At 42.7% G+C, this 17,852-nt stretch overlaps 1 protein-coding gene across 9 annotated transcripts in view; it reads left to right on the top strand.

Annotated features, from left to right (window-relative positions):
- The first annotated feature begins 2,152 nt into the window (after nt 1–2,152).
- Nucleotides 2,153–17,852, top strand: part of SUN1 (Sad1 and UNC84 domain containing 1) — a 33,468-nt gene continuing 17,768 nt past the window's right edge. For 5 of the 9 annotated variants that reach the window (XM_039560139.1, XM_039560140.1, XM_039560141.1 and 2 more), the window contains exons 1-2: nt 5,909–5,994; nt 12,644–12,740. In XM_039560139.1, the coding sequence (XP_039416073.1) occupies nt 12,664–12,740 (77 nt within the window). In that variant the 5' untranslated portion in view covers nt 5,909–5,994; nt 12,644–12,663. Of the gene's footprint in view, nt 2,175–5,906; nt 5,995–6,309; nt 6,533–7,818; nt 8,001–12,643; nt 12,741–17,852 lie in introns of those variants that run through there. The other 4 variants (XM_010392430.3, XM_010392429.3, XM_010392428.3 and 1 more) reach the window with 4 other exon arrangements.

A 17,852-nucleotide genomic window follows, 5' to 3' on the forward strand; every position in this document is an offset into this window, starting at 1 on the left:
CTCAGCTGTGTAATGAAATAAGGGAGCTCCTGGATGCTTGTCTTGCCATTGTGGGGTAGTGTGCTGTTTATTTTTTGCACACACAAATCATGGAAAATCAGGATTCCGATGCGGGTTTTTTGAACTATCTGCATTACAGACAGAAAGACTCTTTGGCTTCTAATTCCCAAGTGCCTTGGCTCTGTGTCAAGTCTAAAAACAGACTCCATGGGGGTTGTTCATACTCCTTATGCTGTAGGAAGTGCTCATGTTTGTTTGTCCATCTGACCTCACTTTACCTTTTCAGGCCTGTGACATAATTGTTAACCAACCCATGATCCATGTACAGCAATGTCTACTTCCTTCCCAAAGGAACATTTGAGACAGATCACACACACAAGACAAGTTTTATTCCTAGCTTAAAGGCAAAAGTCAAACTTCTGGCCACTTCACAAAATACTGGGTTGCTTTGAAAATTCTCCAAAAAGGGACAATAACACTAATGATACAGAATAGTTGATGAGTTTCTTACAGCTCCAAAAGCTATTGTGCATTCCTGTAGAATAGGATACTCATTTTAGATCCTTTGTACTGTCTTTGAAGTTGAGTTTTCTTCTCATGAAAAGCTGAAGTACAGCTGTTCCTGTGCTGAGCAGCATTTTAATTCACTAAAAACTATTAACTATTTAACTCACTGTATGTGGAGAGGCAGCTAAAATTCTTATAAGGCACAATGTGAGTGAAGTAAAAATCCCTAGAAAACATTAAATAGAGTGAAGAGGTTGTGGAGTCTCCAGCCTTGGAGATACTCAAAATCTGACTTAATACAGCCCTGGGAAACCTGTTCTGCCTGAGCCTGTTGGGCAGGAGTGGGACTACATACAGCATCTCCAGGGGCCTCTTCCAGCCTAAACTATTCTGTGGTTCCATGAAATTGTTTCCTTAGTCTAATCAATTATTAAAAAGCCAATTAAATTGGACTGGAAATAGACTCTGTAACTATCCTAGCAGAGACCTTGTTCTCAAAATAGTCTCTCAAAGCACTGCAGAGCAGCAGGTTCCTCCAATACAACCTGAAGTTTCACTTCAGCAGCAAGAACACAGTTCTTATGGTAAAGTTCCCTTGAAAGTCCCCCAAATAAATCCTACTTAATGACAGTACTACAGGCATGATATTTTTAGCTTCTTATATTGACAAAATTTAGATTCTTTACCACTGACTAGCAGCCTCATGATAGTTGCAGTACAAATGTTGGTCAAGTGCTTTTAATTACTCTTGTGATCTAAATAAGAGATGTTTGCAAACCCAACTTCAAATGTGGGATGAGAGAAGAGAACATTCTTGGTTGACATGGAATCTAGTCAAAGTTTTTCAAGATGTTCTAAAGCTGGCACACAAATAGTAAGAGCTGAAGTATTCATCAAGCTTGATATCTTCAGCAGGCTGGGAACTTTTTTTCTCCATATGTTAAGCATTTTGTTATCTTTCAGAGCAGTCTGTTGTGGGATGCCTCACAAAGAAAAATCTCCACATCATCCAACAAACCATCTTTTCTTCAGAGCCAGGAGAGCTTGTTGAAATGAATATTCTAATAGTCCTATTGGAGACATGCTAAACACCAGCTTGATGTTGTTTGCGTGACAAACTGGGGATCTGCCACTATGTCCTTTTATTAGAAGGTCTTCTGGATGCAGGACTTGACAATGTGCTAACCTTGCTTGTAGTTTACCATACTTCAACTTATATAACCCAAATTTCTTAAATCCCTTTACAAAAATGTACTGTTATTGAGTCTCCTGTGGATGGTGTATGAGTCTGGATTTTAAAGTAATTTTCTTTGAGACTCAACTTTCCAGCTTCAAACTTTTAGTGGATCAGTATGAACGCAATTAAAATGTTTTGGGTTTTTTTCCCTGTTCGGCCAGATCAGCTCTTATGTTTTCTAGATTTAGTTAGTGCTCATTACAGAATGTCACTGGCACCATATGCATTACGTAACGTTTAAGCAAGGACAATTTTGGGGGGCAGAGCTGTTATCTCGAGCTTTCAGGCTTTCAGGCACTTTAGATAAGCAGCCTTTAGCCCTGCCCTTCCTGTGACAAGCAGTTGTGCCTCTGTCTTCGTCCTTGTAAGCCGGAAGACCTGTTGTGGAAGATCCTGGGACTCGGATTCTCAGCAGAACAAATGTTTTTAGGTAAGTACATGTGTTTGTCTAACTGAATATCAACTCTTTTACATATTTGTTAACTACCTTAAAGAGATTCAATTAATTAGACATTGACAGGGCACTGACAAATGAGATACCTAAACGCTGAGATGAGGTCTACATCAGAGAGCATTTTTAGGAGAGGCTGGTGGTTAAGTATGTTCCAGATCCATCCACTTCTCATCCGTGTGGGTCCATACAGGCAATGTGCAGATTTCCACAGGAATGCTCTGGCAGATTGCTGCCACTCTGCAGGTGTCTGGCCCTGCAGGGTCATGTGAGCCCACAGGGAAGGTGCACTAATGCACCTCTCTGCTTGTGTCAGCAGCCTGTGCCCAGGGACTGACCTCCAGCTATAACTGCAAAGTTATTATAGGCTCTAATAACATATCACAGCTCTGCTCTAATCTAATCTAATCTCTACATAGAAAAATTTAGCTATTTAAGGTATAATAAGTTAAAACCAGGAGTCACCAGAAAGAACAAGTATAGTCCATAGTACAGTTTTACTACATAGTACTATGATAAAATTATGCAGTTATTGTACAGTAAAACCAAGATAGGTATTTATGTCATTATGGTAGAAGTTATTTATTTATTATAAATAAATTATACTGTAATAGTTCTATATGTAGAGGTTGGAGTTCTGATGGGCTGTTGCACAGGCTTTATCTTGCTTGGGAGAAGCCCCTTGTCTGCACCACACAAACACACCAGAGCACTGCCCCAAATATAAAGTAACACCTCGGCTTGGGAAAGCCAACTGCTGGCTTGAGAGCAGCCAAGTTTCTGTTTCATTTGCAGAATCTGTGTTAGGATGCCTGCATGGGAAAGTGAGCAGGAAGGTGTTGGCAGGAAGAGTGGATCAGAGCTGATCCTGCTGGATACATCATGGACTGCTCTGTGTCTCAGCCCTTCATGTGGAGCTCTAACCATGTTTTAAAAAGAGAGAAAGAAAAATAAAAGACAAAATCTTCATTATTAGGCAGCTGAAGGATCAACAAAAAATGCACTTAACAAGCTTGTGTCCATTTACCGGGATCAATCCCCCAGAGAAGCAGGAGCTGAGCTGAAGCAGCAGATGAGAGCTGTGAGGAGAACGGCTGCTCTGCCGGCCTGCCTTGGCTGTAATCGGCTTTTCTTGTTAATGTCTGAAATCCCCTGTAAGTCAGGACCACAGAGATCTAGTGGCAAAACTGATCTGAAGTGCTCTGCATCCCCCTTTACCTGATAACCCAATTGCTCTGGATGGAGCACCCACTGCCTTTGGCTGACAGGTGTAGGAAAAGGGCCCAGGTGAGCTTAATCACAAAGGATTGCAGATGGCGAGAAACCTTTTCTTTCATGAGCAAGAAATCAGATTTCCAGATATTTTAGGTGATTTTGATATTACTACATATATATGAGGATCTCCCCAGCCATGGACACAAAAGGTCACCACTCCCACCCTGTGCAGCAGCATGCCATGCCCAGTAGTGCCAGTCAGAAACACCTCGCTGCACTGGTTTCTGCCACACTGAGTCTGTACCTTCAAACACTGTGGGGATTTGCCCCTTTTGATAGCAAGGACCAGAACGTGGAGCAGAACAGGTTTGCTAGGTGTGACTGCTGGAGTGCACTGGGAATGGGAATCACAGAGGAAAGGGAGCAACAATGTGGGAATCACAGAGGGAAGGGAAGGGGAAGGGGAAAGGGAAGAGGAAGGGAGAATTAGGGAAATGTGGTCCTTGGATTGGTTTGACCTTGTATTGCAGTTTCCCATACCTGGTGTCAGTACAGAAAGCTTGTTTCCTTTAAATTCTTAACTGCCCTTCACAATGTTAAAACTGGAACATTTTTAATATAATCAATTTTTATTCTTACTGACCCTTTTTCTATACACTTCAGCTTAGCCAATAAAATTGTCAGCCCACTTTACATTCAGAACTTGTTAGATGCTGAGAAATCTTGAAAGAATTTTTGTTTGCCTCAGAGCAGTTTCTTCTGAAATGTGAAAAAATTAACTCCCTGTATGTACCAGCTTCTTTTAACAAAACTGGGACATCTGACCAAGTTTCCCTTAAACCCTGAAAACTTAAAAAAAGCTTTATTGCTTCTCATAGCTGAGGAGTGGAGGGAAAACTGAGCTTTAGCCATCATCCTCCATCCAGCCTCTTGGCCTGGTTGTGATGGAAAAACAACTGCTTGGACAAGTCAGAGCAGCCCAGGAAGCTGGAGCAGCACCCTGGGAGAATGGAGCAACACGCCTTGTCCTGCCAGAGCTGAGTGCTGCCTGCCCTGGGCTCCAGGGGAATAGGGTGGGAAACATCTCTGAGAGGGCCTGGCCTCACACCACCAAGGAATTTCGAATTTCAGGGGGATTTAAACTAAGAGGTGATTTTGCCCTGAGTATCTTAAGCCTTTAAATATTATCTATTCTTAAGACAGGAAAACAGGTGTGGAGTAAGTACAGAAAGAGGAGGAGTGGCCAGAAAACTGATTCTGCAAAATACTCAGCCATATGCAGGGAGGAGGCGACTGGTGCGGGGCTGCACATCTGACCAAACCAGGCACTGGCTTCCAAGTGTCACTGGGGTCAGCTCAACTTTGGCTGCAGCATCTTAAAACTGTCGCACAGATGGAGCAAAGCACTTCGAAAAGAAACAGTAACTGCCCAAAATCAGTGCTACATCAATATCAGCTAATACCTTAAGTGAATGTGTTTATCTTTCATTTTCTGTTTCTTAAGGATTAGCTGCCTTCTCTCATTTTGCATCCAAACACTTGGATTATTTGATAATCACACATTTTATTAGCAAGCTGAGTCATTTCTCTTGCACACACAAGTAAATAACAATTTATGCCCCGGTTAGCCTTTCCCAAGTGACACATTCCCTATTCTATTCTGACATTGCACAGTCCCTGCCTACAGCTGGGACCGCAAGAGAACTGTGGACTCGGGGAGACTGAGGGCTTAACAAAACGTCACTCGGGCACAGGCTTCACACTGAATGTATTTGCATACGTTTCCCAAGTGTTTGAACAATGGGGCTTGTTTCCTCTCTGCCAAGAGCCAGTCCCATTCCTGGAAGTGTTCAAGGCCAGGCTGGACAGGGCTTGGAGGAACCTGGTGTAGCGGGAGGTGTCCTGCTCATTGCAGGGGAGTTGGAACTAGATAGGCTTAAAGGTCAGCTCCAACCCAAGCCATTCTTCGATTTCTTTTCCGTGTGGCTGTCCGGAGGTTTCTGTAGCCCGATGTTGGCATTGGCGAGACTCGGCTGGGCACCGCACGGAGCCGAAGCGCTTCAGCCCCACCGAGGGGCCGGGCGCGCTGTGCCAGAGCCAAAGTCTTAGCGGAGGACGGCGAATCAAAGGGAAAGAAAATCCCCAAAAGGCCGGGTAGGAAGGAAGCAGAGGAAACACTGGGAGGGAAAGTCAGTGAGTCAAGCAATAGAGGCCGGAGTGAAAATCTGAGTTAAGTCTCCTCGCCTCTCTACTGCTCGTTCCAGAGGCTCCCACAGCTCCATTTTGCGGAGCGGGAAGGCGAGGCAGGAGGCGGCCGGGCTGCTGCCGCTGGCGGGGGCAAACCCCAGCGGGGCCCGAGGAGGAGGAGGCGGAGGAGGAGGAGGAGGAGCCGGAGCCCCGTGTCCGTGTGTGAGGGGCCGCGCGGGGCGGGCGCTGAGGGGGCGCTGCCGGCACGCGCCGCGCGGGCGGGGCGGGGGCTCCCGGCGGCCTCGGCAAAGCGGGCGGGGCCCGGACAATCTCAGCCGCCGCCACCGCCGCCGCCGCTGCTGCTGGCTCTGCCTTTCCCTCGCTGCATCGGCACCAGGTAACCCCCGCCACGGCTCTCCCCGTCGCGCAGGGCCAGGCCGCGCTCCCCCGCCCGCCCCCGGAGCGCGGGGCTCAGCCCGCCCCGGCCGTTGCCAACCGCCCCCGCCCGCGCTCCCCCGTCCCCGGCCCGCCCGTCCGCCGCCGCTTCCCGCCGGGCCGGGGCCGCGTATGGCGGCCGCTCGCCCGCGTGGGAGCCCCCGGGACACGGTGTCTCGGGTCTGCGGCCTCCCCCGAGCTGGGGATCGGCGTTCCCGGCTCGGGCAGCGGCGCCGGGGAGGCAGCGGCGCGTGAGGCGCTGCGGGCTGGAGTCGAGGGGCAGGCGCTGACCCCTGGTTAGCCCGGAGTTCTGTAGGTCGGTGCTGTTCGCTGGGAGGAGAGAGAAACCTCAGCTGCCCGGGTCCCTCTGGGCCTGGCACCTGGAGGGTTTCCTTGTCAGAAGAAATTATCACCTGCAGCTTTCCACCCTGATTGTGAAAGAGCTGATAAGTGCGCGGGGGTGCCGGCGCTCGCCGCAGTTGCCGAGCCTTGGTGCAAAGGTAACGTGCTGTGATGGGGGTTGTGCTCTGGTCTGGGTAGCACAGGTGGACAAACCTGCCCTCGCTGTCCCCCGGCTGTCACCTGGCTGTCACCTCAGGGCAGCTGCTTCTGTGGGGAAAGTGGTGTTCAACAGACGGGTTTACTGTAGCAGAGTTTGGCATTGCTCGCCGACTGAGTGACTGCTCGTGTTTCTACAGCAAAATGTGTTTTTTTCGTGCTGTGCTCGTTTTGAGGTGGTAGTGCTGAGTTCCTCATGCCGTGTTCACGTTTGGTTGCCCTTCAGTGACCACAGGGGTAGAAGTGTCAGAAACACTGGAGACAGCACCTGTTTTCTGACAGTTCCAGTAAGTTTTATATCTGCTGGGAAGAAAAAGTATTTGATTTGCCTTATTTTATGTTGCCTTATTTAGTGTCGTATTAAGTTAAAATACATTTTAAAAATATAGTGTTTATAGTATGTTATAGGGAAGGAAAATATTAGCCAGCAAATTCTGGGTTTCTGCAGCGTTTGCAGGCCCCCCATCCCACCACCTGGTTTTCAGTTTAACATTACGCAAAAAGGAAGTTAAATATTTGCTAATTTTTTTTTTATGTTTCTGTTTCAGTTCTTTGCAACTCACTGTTCCAGGCTAATGCTTCTGTTGAATTTCCCAGTGAATTTTAATGTCTAATTCTTGCTTTTACATATGGGTCTGAATTACTGCTTGCTGATTTTCATACCAGTGTTGTGGAAGTGAGTTGCAGGGTGTTGTTGTCGTGAGTGAGCTGGACGGAGGGTTTTATTGACAAGGTTAGCAGGCTTTTTACATTGATCTATTAGTAAGCGTGGTGGTGTATAGATATCCTTACATCTGCGGTGCTTGACTGCCTTGTGATTTGGTGATTATAAGTTGTAGGCGTTTAGGCATTCAGGTGTTGGTTGTAAACTGTAAGATGTCCGGGTTTAATTTGATAGCCAACACTGGGAGTGCTTTATCGGGCAGGTGAGGCGTTTCAGGAGCGTGACGGGCGAGGTGAAACACGCCTTTTGTTGTGTGCCGGCGGGCTGGGGAGAGGAGGGACGCGGAGCCGCAGGGGTTAAGGCGGTGGGGTCGGCCGGGCCGCCGCCTCCAGTGAATTCAAACTCGGCGAGTGACGGGGAGCGCGGGGGCCGGGCCGGGCCGGCTGCCGCGGGCTTTGTTGGGGCCGGGAGCCATTTTGGGCTGGATGGCACGGCCCGTGCCGCCCGCCGGGGAGCGCGCCCGGAGCCCGGGCCGCGGCGGATGGCGGAGAACCGGAGCGCGGCGCTCGGGCTGCGGGCCCGGCCAGGCCCCGGCGCGGCGTGTGCGAGAGGGCCCGAGCGGCCCGGGCTCTGAAATGGTGTGCTGGCCCCGTGTGTAAACAATGAACGGGCACGCCGATTGTTTCACCGCGGCTGAATGTGTGGCTGGTTTTTGTCAGCCTCCCCGTTAAAAAGCGTTTCGAGAGGTACAGAATGTGAATGTGGCAGTGTTGCTGCTTTGTGAGGAAGCTGGGTTTTGTTGTTGTTAGTGCTATAGTTTGACACCTGTGTTCGGGGGTCTGTGCCATAATGTTCAATAGTAATATCTAGTGTAAAATATCCGGTTTATTACTTGGGGATTTTTTTTGTTTGTTTGCTTTTGAGTTGCTCTTTTAAAGGAATGGTAACGTTTTATGAATGTGTGTTTTAATAAAATGTTGATTTAGCTTGGAGCTCTTTGCTCTTCAGCCTGTTTAAACTAGTACTTAACTTGCTATAGTGAAACATCCTTTGTGGAGCATATTTACTTAGGAATTTGCCTTCTTTAACCAAAAATGGTGACTTTATTGGTTTTTCTGAATAGTAGAAGAAAATAAAAATTGAAATTACAAGTAAAAAATGGCTTGCTCTCAGAAACTGATGGAGTTGCATGCTCCAGTTTCATTGTTATTGATAGTTTGCCTAAATCTGTTTAGCATTGTGGCATTAAATATGTTAAGTCATAGTGACTTAAACTTACTTGGCTTTAAAATGTGAGGATAGTAGAGGTTCTATTTGGAGTAGTACTTCCAATATCTAAGATGTTAATTGTGTCATTTTTTGTCCCTTGTAACATAAAAAATAAGACATGGTGTCTTGGGAATTTTCTCATTCTCTAACAGACTTTGGTGAATATTTCTACTCTGCCAAGGTCCCTTTTGTGAAGTGGAAATTTACCACTTCCTTTGTTGCAAAGGGTTTTCATGAGGAACTGCCTGGACAGTAAGTTTGTAAAAGTCTGCATACCCCAAAAGCCATAAGTGAGGGTTTGTGTCTGTCCCTAAGGTAGTTGTAGTGTATGGTCAGTGTTTGGTGCTGCTCCCCCAGCCTTATGATGCTTCTGTGTGTAAAGACCACTCGTGGAGCATCTCATCACCTTCCCTGGAAGCCAGGAAGTTTGCTGCCATAGTACTAGGATTTTGTTGAGACTGGCTGGTTGTGAAAGTGACTGTCAGACAGGCTTTTGAGGTAGTGGTGCAGCCTCATATCACTCAGACGCTTCGGAGTCCTTTGGAGACAGCCAAGGGCCTTGCGTGAAGGTAAATTCTGCTGCACTGATTACAGGAGTCCCTGAGCTTCCTTGTGTTCTGACAGAGTCACAATCTGTCTTCTCCTGCCCTTCTGGTGTGCTGATTTATTGTAACACAGATTCCATTTAATTGCAAGGGAGAGGTAATACTTGGGATGACTGTTGTGTCTGTTTCCCAAAAAAAGGCAAATAATCCAGCTGTCTCCTCTGCAGGAACATGGAAGTTGGCTTGTAAGCTGAGGCACACCTAGTGTCCGCTTGCACTCCAGCGGAACTGTGTGCTTCCCTTTAATTGACAGTGAGCTGTCTTATAAAGGTATTCTTATTACTTGGGGGTTTTACATAAATACGTGCTTGGTTCTTGCATTGTGCATCCCTTGGTATTAGAAATAGATGTTTATTGGCTTCTAGAAAAGGGCAAAAGGCTGTTTTGGAGTTTGAGCCTGGTAATCCTTGCAACAAAGCTGATACTAAAAGTCTACGTGAAACTGAGTCCAGACAGATCTATGGTACATAAAGCAGAAAGGTGTCAGGCATGCAGAAGTGTTCAAACTGGGACTAAGTACTGTGTCTACCTTTCAGATTGTCTGCCGAGTTTTGTGACTTAAAATTTTCAAAATATGGTATTAGCATGGCTCTTTCTGTCCCAGTTGTGTATGAAAGCTTCATAAGTAAGAACAATGATAATACATGAAAGGTGGAGTACTGTTAAACATGAAGGGAACAAATTAGAGTGAGTCAATGTCCTCCGCCCACCCTGTGTCTGTTTTGTAATAAGGATCTAGAATATTTCTAAATAAATTGGGTTGATAATTTGTTTTGAAGAGGTGCATAACTAAAATTAAGCTCTTGAACTAAAAGCCAGGCTTAAAAAACAAATCCAGTTTCATAGTAAGTTCTAGACACCCGTCTTTGCAAACTGTGGTGGTCATCTCTGAAGATGAATTTTAAATTCCATTTAAGTCAGTTAAGCCAGTTTTGTTGCTTTGAAAAATTGAGTAGAGGTTTCTCCCCTTGAGTCAGAATTCATTTTAGAGTATCAAACAAGCAGTGAATCAAACCAAGCTCCTAAATCTTCTAAGAGTGATTTCTAAGTGTGGTGTTTAGATGGCAAACCTGATATCTTCACTGGAGAGCTCGGTGCTATGAAACCCAGCTATTAATAGACCTACACATAAGTACCTTCGAGGCTTTGCAGTTAGCACTGCCTTTGTCAAGCACATATTTTATCTGTAATAACTTAATGATACAATTAAAACCTTATCAAATAAGAAATATTATTTACATTCTAGCATTTCATTTATTCAGAAATCAAGTAAAGAGAGTACTGGTGGTGAAGGGGGGAAAAAAAGAACAGGGAAGAAATGGAGCCAATATGTTGTTTTTCAAACTCAGCCGTTGCCCTGCCCATATGGGCAGTGGAGACAGGGAGGAGCTGGGGAGCTACCCAAAGCTCACTGGCATAGCTGAGCCTTCCATGTGGGAAAATGCTGCTGGGTGGCAGAAGGATTAGCTACTGAGTTGCTTGTTAAAAAACAGGTTTTATGATGAAATGATGTGTGCTAAGCACGCACATCAACTCCAGCAGAAACTAAACAAGGTTTTTATATCTTAGGGGCTAAAAATCTTTATTGGGATGAACCAATTCAAAAAGATCAACTTTAATCATAGTTTTCAATTTCAGTAGGCATATGTCTGAGAAACATGTTTTGCTGTTCTTTAATACAAGTGCTCTCTGGTGTTACCAGCATCCCTCATCTTGAAATTCCCTGTATTTCCACCTTTGTTCTTGGGGAGCCGTTGCTCTCTGGTCCCCATTTCCTATGTGCTAAATTGAGCTCCTGTTTGTTGATAAAGTAAGGCAGCAGTTGTTACATATTCCAACAGAACTTGCTGCTCATTCTAGCAAAAGAATGAGACTGCTTTGCTGATACTTCTGCACTACTGATTTAAGCTTCCTGTAAACAAACAACAAATTTATATACAAGTTAGTGAAAGCATTATGCCTCTGGGACAAATGAAGTGAGTGTAGAGAAAGATCACCTAATGGAAATGTGTTCTCTATAATAAAAAAATAGTAAATAGCAGACCTTATTTTTCATTAACCCCACTTTGCATGGGAGGTGCTTGCATTCAGGAAGCTATGATGCTTAGGCCTGGAAGTTTTAATTTTTTTAAGTCTTCAGTAGTAATGGAAATATCCTCTTGCCTTACTAACCTTAGGATTTGTAGGCTACAGGTGGACTGACTAAGAGCATTTTAATGTTACATGTACAGATTTCTTTTGAGTTGCTTTTGCCTGTACCTGCATTTTGGCCCTATTTCTTAAGCATATGTAGCTATACAAATGAAAACTCTTATTTCAGCATAGGAAAGTGCATCTCCAAAATGAGATACCTGTTGATGTTTTGATTATCAAAATTGGCTGGGGATATTTTTACCCTGGTTTAGGTACATCATCACAGTTGTGTGGAATATATTTTACTGCTGTTGAAACAGGAGCCATAGATAATCTGAAAGCAGGATTCTGCTTTGTTAACTGTGCAAATCCAGGGTAGCCAAATCCCTATTTGTTAACCACAAATAAGCTATAATCAAAGAATCTTTTTTATGAAATTAAAAATTTTCTTTGGCTAATAAAACTGAGAAAAGCTGAAGGTTTTTTGCAAATACTTTGAAATTGAAAGTCAAATTGTTCATAATTCCATCCATGTAGTCACCTGTGCAGCTCTGCAAGTTTGTTGATATGACAACATCAGTTTTTATTTTCTTCCAAAGGCTATAATACCTTTCAAAGACCCCATGGAAAGTTTTACAAATGTTGCTTGGGTGGTTTTGATTTGGTAGTTTTGGTTTTGTTGTTTTTGGAGTGTTTTTTTTGGAAGTAGATGGCACTCTGGAAAATGTGCCTAATTCTACCCTATGAGTCACTTTGCAGTTGGCTCTTTTGCCAGGGTGTGTATTCAGTGGTTTTAATGACAGGAATAAATTCTGTGAAATGAAGGATACTCCCTCGCTGCTTAGTGGATGGTATTCAAAAGTGCTAGAGTTAAATGATTTGACTATATGTAAAAACTTTCTCAAGTTTCATCTGCATTATCCTTACCTGGTGCACAGAGCCACCTGTGCTGTGCTCAGTGGGCACTCAAAGCAAAACTCATTGTGAGGAGACCTCTGAAACATGGCTGCATAGTTCTTTAGATTTTTATGCTTAGCCTCTTTTGGGGATACCAGCATAATTTAGTTCCTGTGGAAGTGGTGTAATCTGGTTGTGATAAGAGTTTGGCTCATATTACTGTCATGTTCTAGAGAACCTGGAAATAGCTGAAAATAAAGTGTCATAAAGAAAGTCACAGTCAGAAATACCCTGAGCTTCCTGTAGTAATGATAAGGGATATCTGGCAGTAGCAGCAATACTACTCCACTGCTGAGAGCTCCACGTTTCTGGTAACAGCTCTTTTATTTCAATACTTAATAACACAGGCTGAACAGTGCAAGGGCTCCTAGACTGACTTTATGTAATTTTAAGTCATTGCATTACTTTATTTTCACCTTTTACAGTATGATTTGAAACAGTCAACATGGACTTTTCACGTCTACACACGTACACTCCTCCCCAATGTCTGCCAGAGAACACTGGCTATACATATGCACTCAGGTGAGAACCCTTTTCTTCTTGTAGAGAAACTGTCTGTTCTCTGAATGTTGCTAATCCTGGAGAGTTGAGCTTTCATGGTAAGTAGCTGACTTCTTTGAAGAAGGGCTTTTTCTAGTCTGGTTTGAAAACAACTGCTGTGTCCTGACTGGAGGAAAGAAAACATTGAACTAACAGGACAATGACTAAGATAATGACTCAGTGTTTATTAGTTGCTATGAGTAACTTGTGTCCGCCTAGTTACAACTGCTGTTGGATTTCTATAAATATGTCCTCAAAATTCTTCGATGTTTTGTGTCTTATAACTTTGGTGTGTGCTTTCTTTTGTGACTTGGGACCGCTTTCACTTTAAAGCGCTGATTGCTACGCACTCATTGCCGCTAGTGTGGGACTTGGCGGGAAGTTACATATTGATTACTTCTTTTAGCAGAGCTGTTTGTTGGGTGAATGTAAAATCTGTGTTCTAATGAACTTGCTTTTTCTTGTATCCTTTTCTTGTATCTTCTAAAGATCATGGTTTTTTCTTATATCTTTGTATCTGATTGTTTTTCTGAAATCAATTTTCTAAAAACTAACTCCATAGTGTTTGGTAGTTTTTGTATTATGTATTCAGAGCAAGTGTTGTGATGCCTATTTTGAGTTTTTTAGTATTAATATAGCAGATTGTTGCTGTTTTAATCTATTGAGCTTTTCCTGGTATTGAGTTATGAGATATATATTTGCTTCAAAATGCATCAGTGAGCCTGAGTTACTGGTTTAGCTAATTTTAAATTTAAAAAAATGATTGTTCATTAGGATGCAGTATGAGATTTGCCTTTCTATTCTCTCTGTATGGCGTTATTATGTATTGTGTATTAAAATACAGTATAGCGTTTGGACAATACTTGGCTACTTGCCAATAAAACAGAAGTTGCCAAAACTGTAACATTAAGAGATTACTGACTTAATACTCTTCCTTTTGTGTGCTCTAAAACTGTATGTTTCCATTTTCTGTTTGGGATCATGGCTTTTTTTTTTTTTAAGCTGTAGCCTAATGTCAGTAGTGTTGCAAAATGTGACATGTTATATGTTGTTGAATTGCAATTTTTCCTGAATTTTATGAAAAACCATTGGTAAAGTGTTGGTTAAATACAAGTGGGTTTTCTCTTTTCAAGAAAAGCATGCTGGACAATGAAAGGTGATTTATGTGCTTTGTATCCAGCAGCAGTTTCACCTCTATATTACTGAGTGGGTTTAGCTACCTCTGTGTTGCAAATGTACCTTAGAGATTGGCTGACGTATTGTAACTCCTGTGTTATTCTTGTCCAAGATTCTTACCCAGTGAAAAAACAGTGGACAAGTAGAAAGAAGATGTAGAATGATAAATCCTGTTGGACATCTGGAGGATAGTTCATGATGACTTTGGTGGGGTTTATTTAGGGGACAGCTGAGTGTTTGTCTTGCTACATAAATGAAGACTGTTCTGAAAAACTGAGAAGTCGTGAAGGGGTTACATGTCCTGAAACTTTCCAGCTTGCCATTTTGCTGTGTTAGGCTATTAGGCATAGGTATTTATAAATGGATAGAGCTGGGTATGATGAAGTTTAGTAACTCAATTAATGAAGGCAAGTATGGTTAAACTAGGTTGAAATAAATTCATTATAATTCTTCCTTATGTAGAAAAGGATTGGCACGCTCTTTCTTTAAAATTGTTTGAGGCCCCAAATGTTAAAATAATGGGGAAGAACTACTTGTTACACTGACGTGACACTGCTTTCAGGATGTCAAGAGAGTAAACCACAGTCTTCTGTGCAGACTCTTGCTGTGCCTCTGCTTGCTGTATATGTGCAGAATGACATCTGTTATTATAGCTCTTCCTACCCTGGGTCAAACAATATTTGAAGACTCTGAGGAAAGGGAGAATTGCTAATCAGAAATATTTTCATGTTGAAATTTGTTCCTTCTTACCCCTCACCTGTGTTTGTTTTGCTTATATTCTAATCTGGTTTATTCTGCCTGTGACAACTCAATCTTTACAGAATCTTTTCTTTAAAGAAAGTGGCTTGGGATGTAGCCCTGCAGAAAGCAGTGCAGTGAAGCTTGATACCACAAAGCTATTAATAGAGTTGGCTATGAGTTATTAATAGAACTTACATTAATACTTACTGGGATCACTGTGTGTTCATAGCTGTAGTGCTTCTACTTTGTGCTTCTACTCCTCCAGCCCAAATCAGAAAAACATTTAACTGATATACCTAAATAATCTTTATCCTCCTCCAAATGCAAGTCAAACTTGTGAATCTCACCTACTTGTCAACATATAATTTACACCCCACTCTTACGACTGATCTTTCCTTTTAGTCACCATCATCTTTTGAGTTGTGTTGTCTTGGATGCCTTTAACACTTTTTCAAAAATATGGGTTAAATCAATAAGAATTTGGTTTGATTTTGTTTTTCTGTGTCAGAGCATTCAATTGGGATATAATTTTCTGCACAGTAATTGAATAAAATCTTTTGAGGTTTTTAAGTATGTTCTGGGACTGACTGAAGAAATAACTAAATAATTCAAGGTAGTGTCCTTGGTCACTTAATGTAAATAATGCCCCCTGGTTAGAAAGGCTGTGAATGTTTTTGTATTGACTGTATGTCTGTGTCCATGTTAGATGTCTGTTCAGCTGTAGTTCTTTAGGTGTATTGCATGTGTCTGTTATCCTGAATAGTCAAGAACATCACTGCCCATTTCGTTCCAAGGAGTATTTATAAAAAAATGACACTTAAGGTCCTTCAGAGGAGCTATAGGAATGCTAAAATTGGCAGACCTCATTCTTATTCCACTTATAAATATATAACTTGAAAAATAACCCACTGAAGTCTAGGACGTTCTTATTCTGTAGAAGCTCATGTGAAGGAGGTATCAAGAAGCTGGAAATGTAAGACTAGATTCAGTCTCCAGCTCTGCCAGCAGCCATGGGAGCTGTTTGCTGGGGAAGGAACCAGAGTCTGCACTGTTTGCAGATGTTATCCAGGAGTGTAGGCTAATTGCATCCCACCTTTAGGTGTTTCTTGGTTAGCTGTACATATTGCATAGGTTACATCAATGTACAGGTTCATTTCTGGTCCTGGAAAGCAAAGGCAGTGGTTTTTTTATTTACTGTAGTCTTTTCTGTAGAAGAAAAAAGGCTGCATTCCAGAGCATGGAAAGTGAGATGGCAAGTTAGGAGACTTCTAGGTACTGTCCTGCTGACAGAGGACACAATGTGAAGAGAATTATTATCCTGCATAAGTGAGAGACAAGCCCCTTTTTGTTAAAGAGGAAAAGATTCCATGATGATTTGTTGGTTTTTTGGTGGTGGTGTTTGTTTTGTTTTGTTTTTTGTTTTCTGGGTTTTTTTTGGTAGTGGAGCCCAGCTTCAAGCTATTTATTCAACCCACATTGATATAAATGCTCATTGAGATACTTGGTAACAACAAGTGTTTTATGAACAGAAACAAATTGAGGCTGGTCACAGCTGTCAGCTTGTTCTGTGTACTTTGTGTTCTTGTGAATTGAGTATCTGTAAGAAACGTGGGGTGAAGATGAGGAAAAGCAAATGCATAGTGGCAAGTGTAAATAGCAAAACTGAGTTCTGAAACAACTGTTTAGGGAGGGACTCAGTAGAAAACTTGTGGCTCTGACCCTTTATATAACAGTAGAATAACAGCAGGAGGAGCCACATTTAACCCATATTCTCACTTTCACATCTGTCAGAGTATGAATCATCTATACTTAGCATTTTTGAAAACTGTAAAAATTAAATTCTTTAGTCTACAATTGGTTAGGTACCTGAGAAAACATGTTATTTCTTCTCCCTCTTCCAGCCAAATGAAAGCAAGGATTAATAAGACTAATGCATTTAGTAATGTGTGCTGAGTTTAAGTTGTGCTGGGGCTTCTGCCTTGCACAGGGTTGCACTGCACGTGCCATCATTATCGGGGCAGACCAGTGAGATCCAGCACACAGAGCCAGGGCCCTGCCATCAAATCTGTGCTCCTCTGGGCAATAGAAGCAGCTACTTCAGACAGACTCTGCTCTGGTCTTATGGGCTGAATGCCCAGCTGGTGCTGCAGCCATGAGATGTTTTCCTGCAGTGTGTTAACAGTCTGGGTTATTTTTTAAGCCAAAAGAAATGCAGTTGACATGCTCTGACAACCCCATCTTACATGTTTTACGTTGCATTGTGGTGCAATGAAGAAACTCACTTCAAAAGCACCACCTTGTCAGAATTACGTCATTACTGTAAGTGTAGCTTCAAGGCCTTCTGATGTTAATTGTATGCCAAAATAATACAATACTTAGCATATTATTACTTTGTGATGTTCTGAGATCTTTAATGATTGTGTAAGAAAGCTATGTCCATTAAATTGTTTTTACACAAATACATTTTATAGTAGCTGTTGATACGTATTTTTTTAAAGGGAAAGCTTCTATTTCAAATACAGGCTGCACAGTAGAATCTACTCATTCAGATCTAATTTACTTGTGTGTTTGTGTTTGGGGAGAAGGAGCTGCTGTCACAAACAATTCTTTGCTTATCTCTTCTTTTAAAAAAATAAATGAAACCCCCAGGAGTACTGAAGTGCTGTTACATCTCTGTATATCCCTGTGGCCCAAGAAGGGACAGAGTCCTTATGAAAGCTGGCCTAGAGCACTTAGCATTTGGATGCTGTGGGTCACAGGGCTGAGCAGTTCCAGAACCTGACGTGCTGTGCAATGCCTGGTGCCAGCAGCCTCTGCTCACTTACATAACTGAATGTTTCCTTTGGTTGTGTATGAGTATTCTGCTTTAGGCTAAACTTCTGCTTTGGTAAATGTATTTCTTACAGACTCCTCAGCTTTTAATCTGTTTGTGTTTGCCTTGTGTTGCTGCTTGTCTTCACTGTAAATTTTCATGGAGGCTCTGAGAGAATCACGCGTTGAAATGTGGAGTACCTGGGTAATGATGTGAAGGTTATCTACGTGTAAACTTGCCTCTATGGAGAAAAACAGATTAAAGTCTCTAAATATTTTTTTGTTAGCTTGGAGTTAAATGTTTCTAATGGTTTGCATTAAATTAAGAAATGTTTTTAAACCACTTCTTTATAAAAAGTAGTGGTA

This window comes from Corvus cornix, chromosome 14 (genome assembly GCF_000738735.6).
Source record: "Corvus cornix cornix isolate S_Up_H32 chromosome 14, ASM73873v5, whole genome shotgun sequence".
NCBI classification, from domain to species: Eukaryota; Metazoa; Chordata; class Aves; order Passeriformes; family Corvidae; genus Corvus; species Corvus cornix.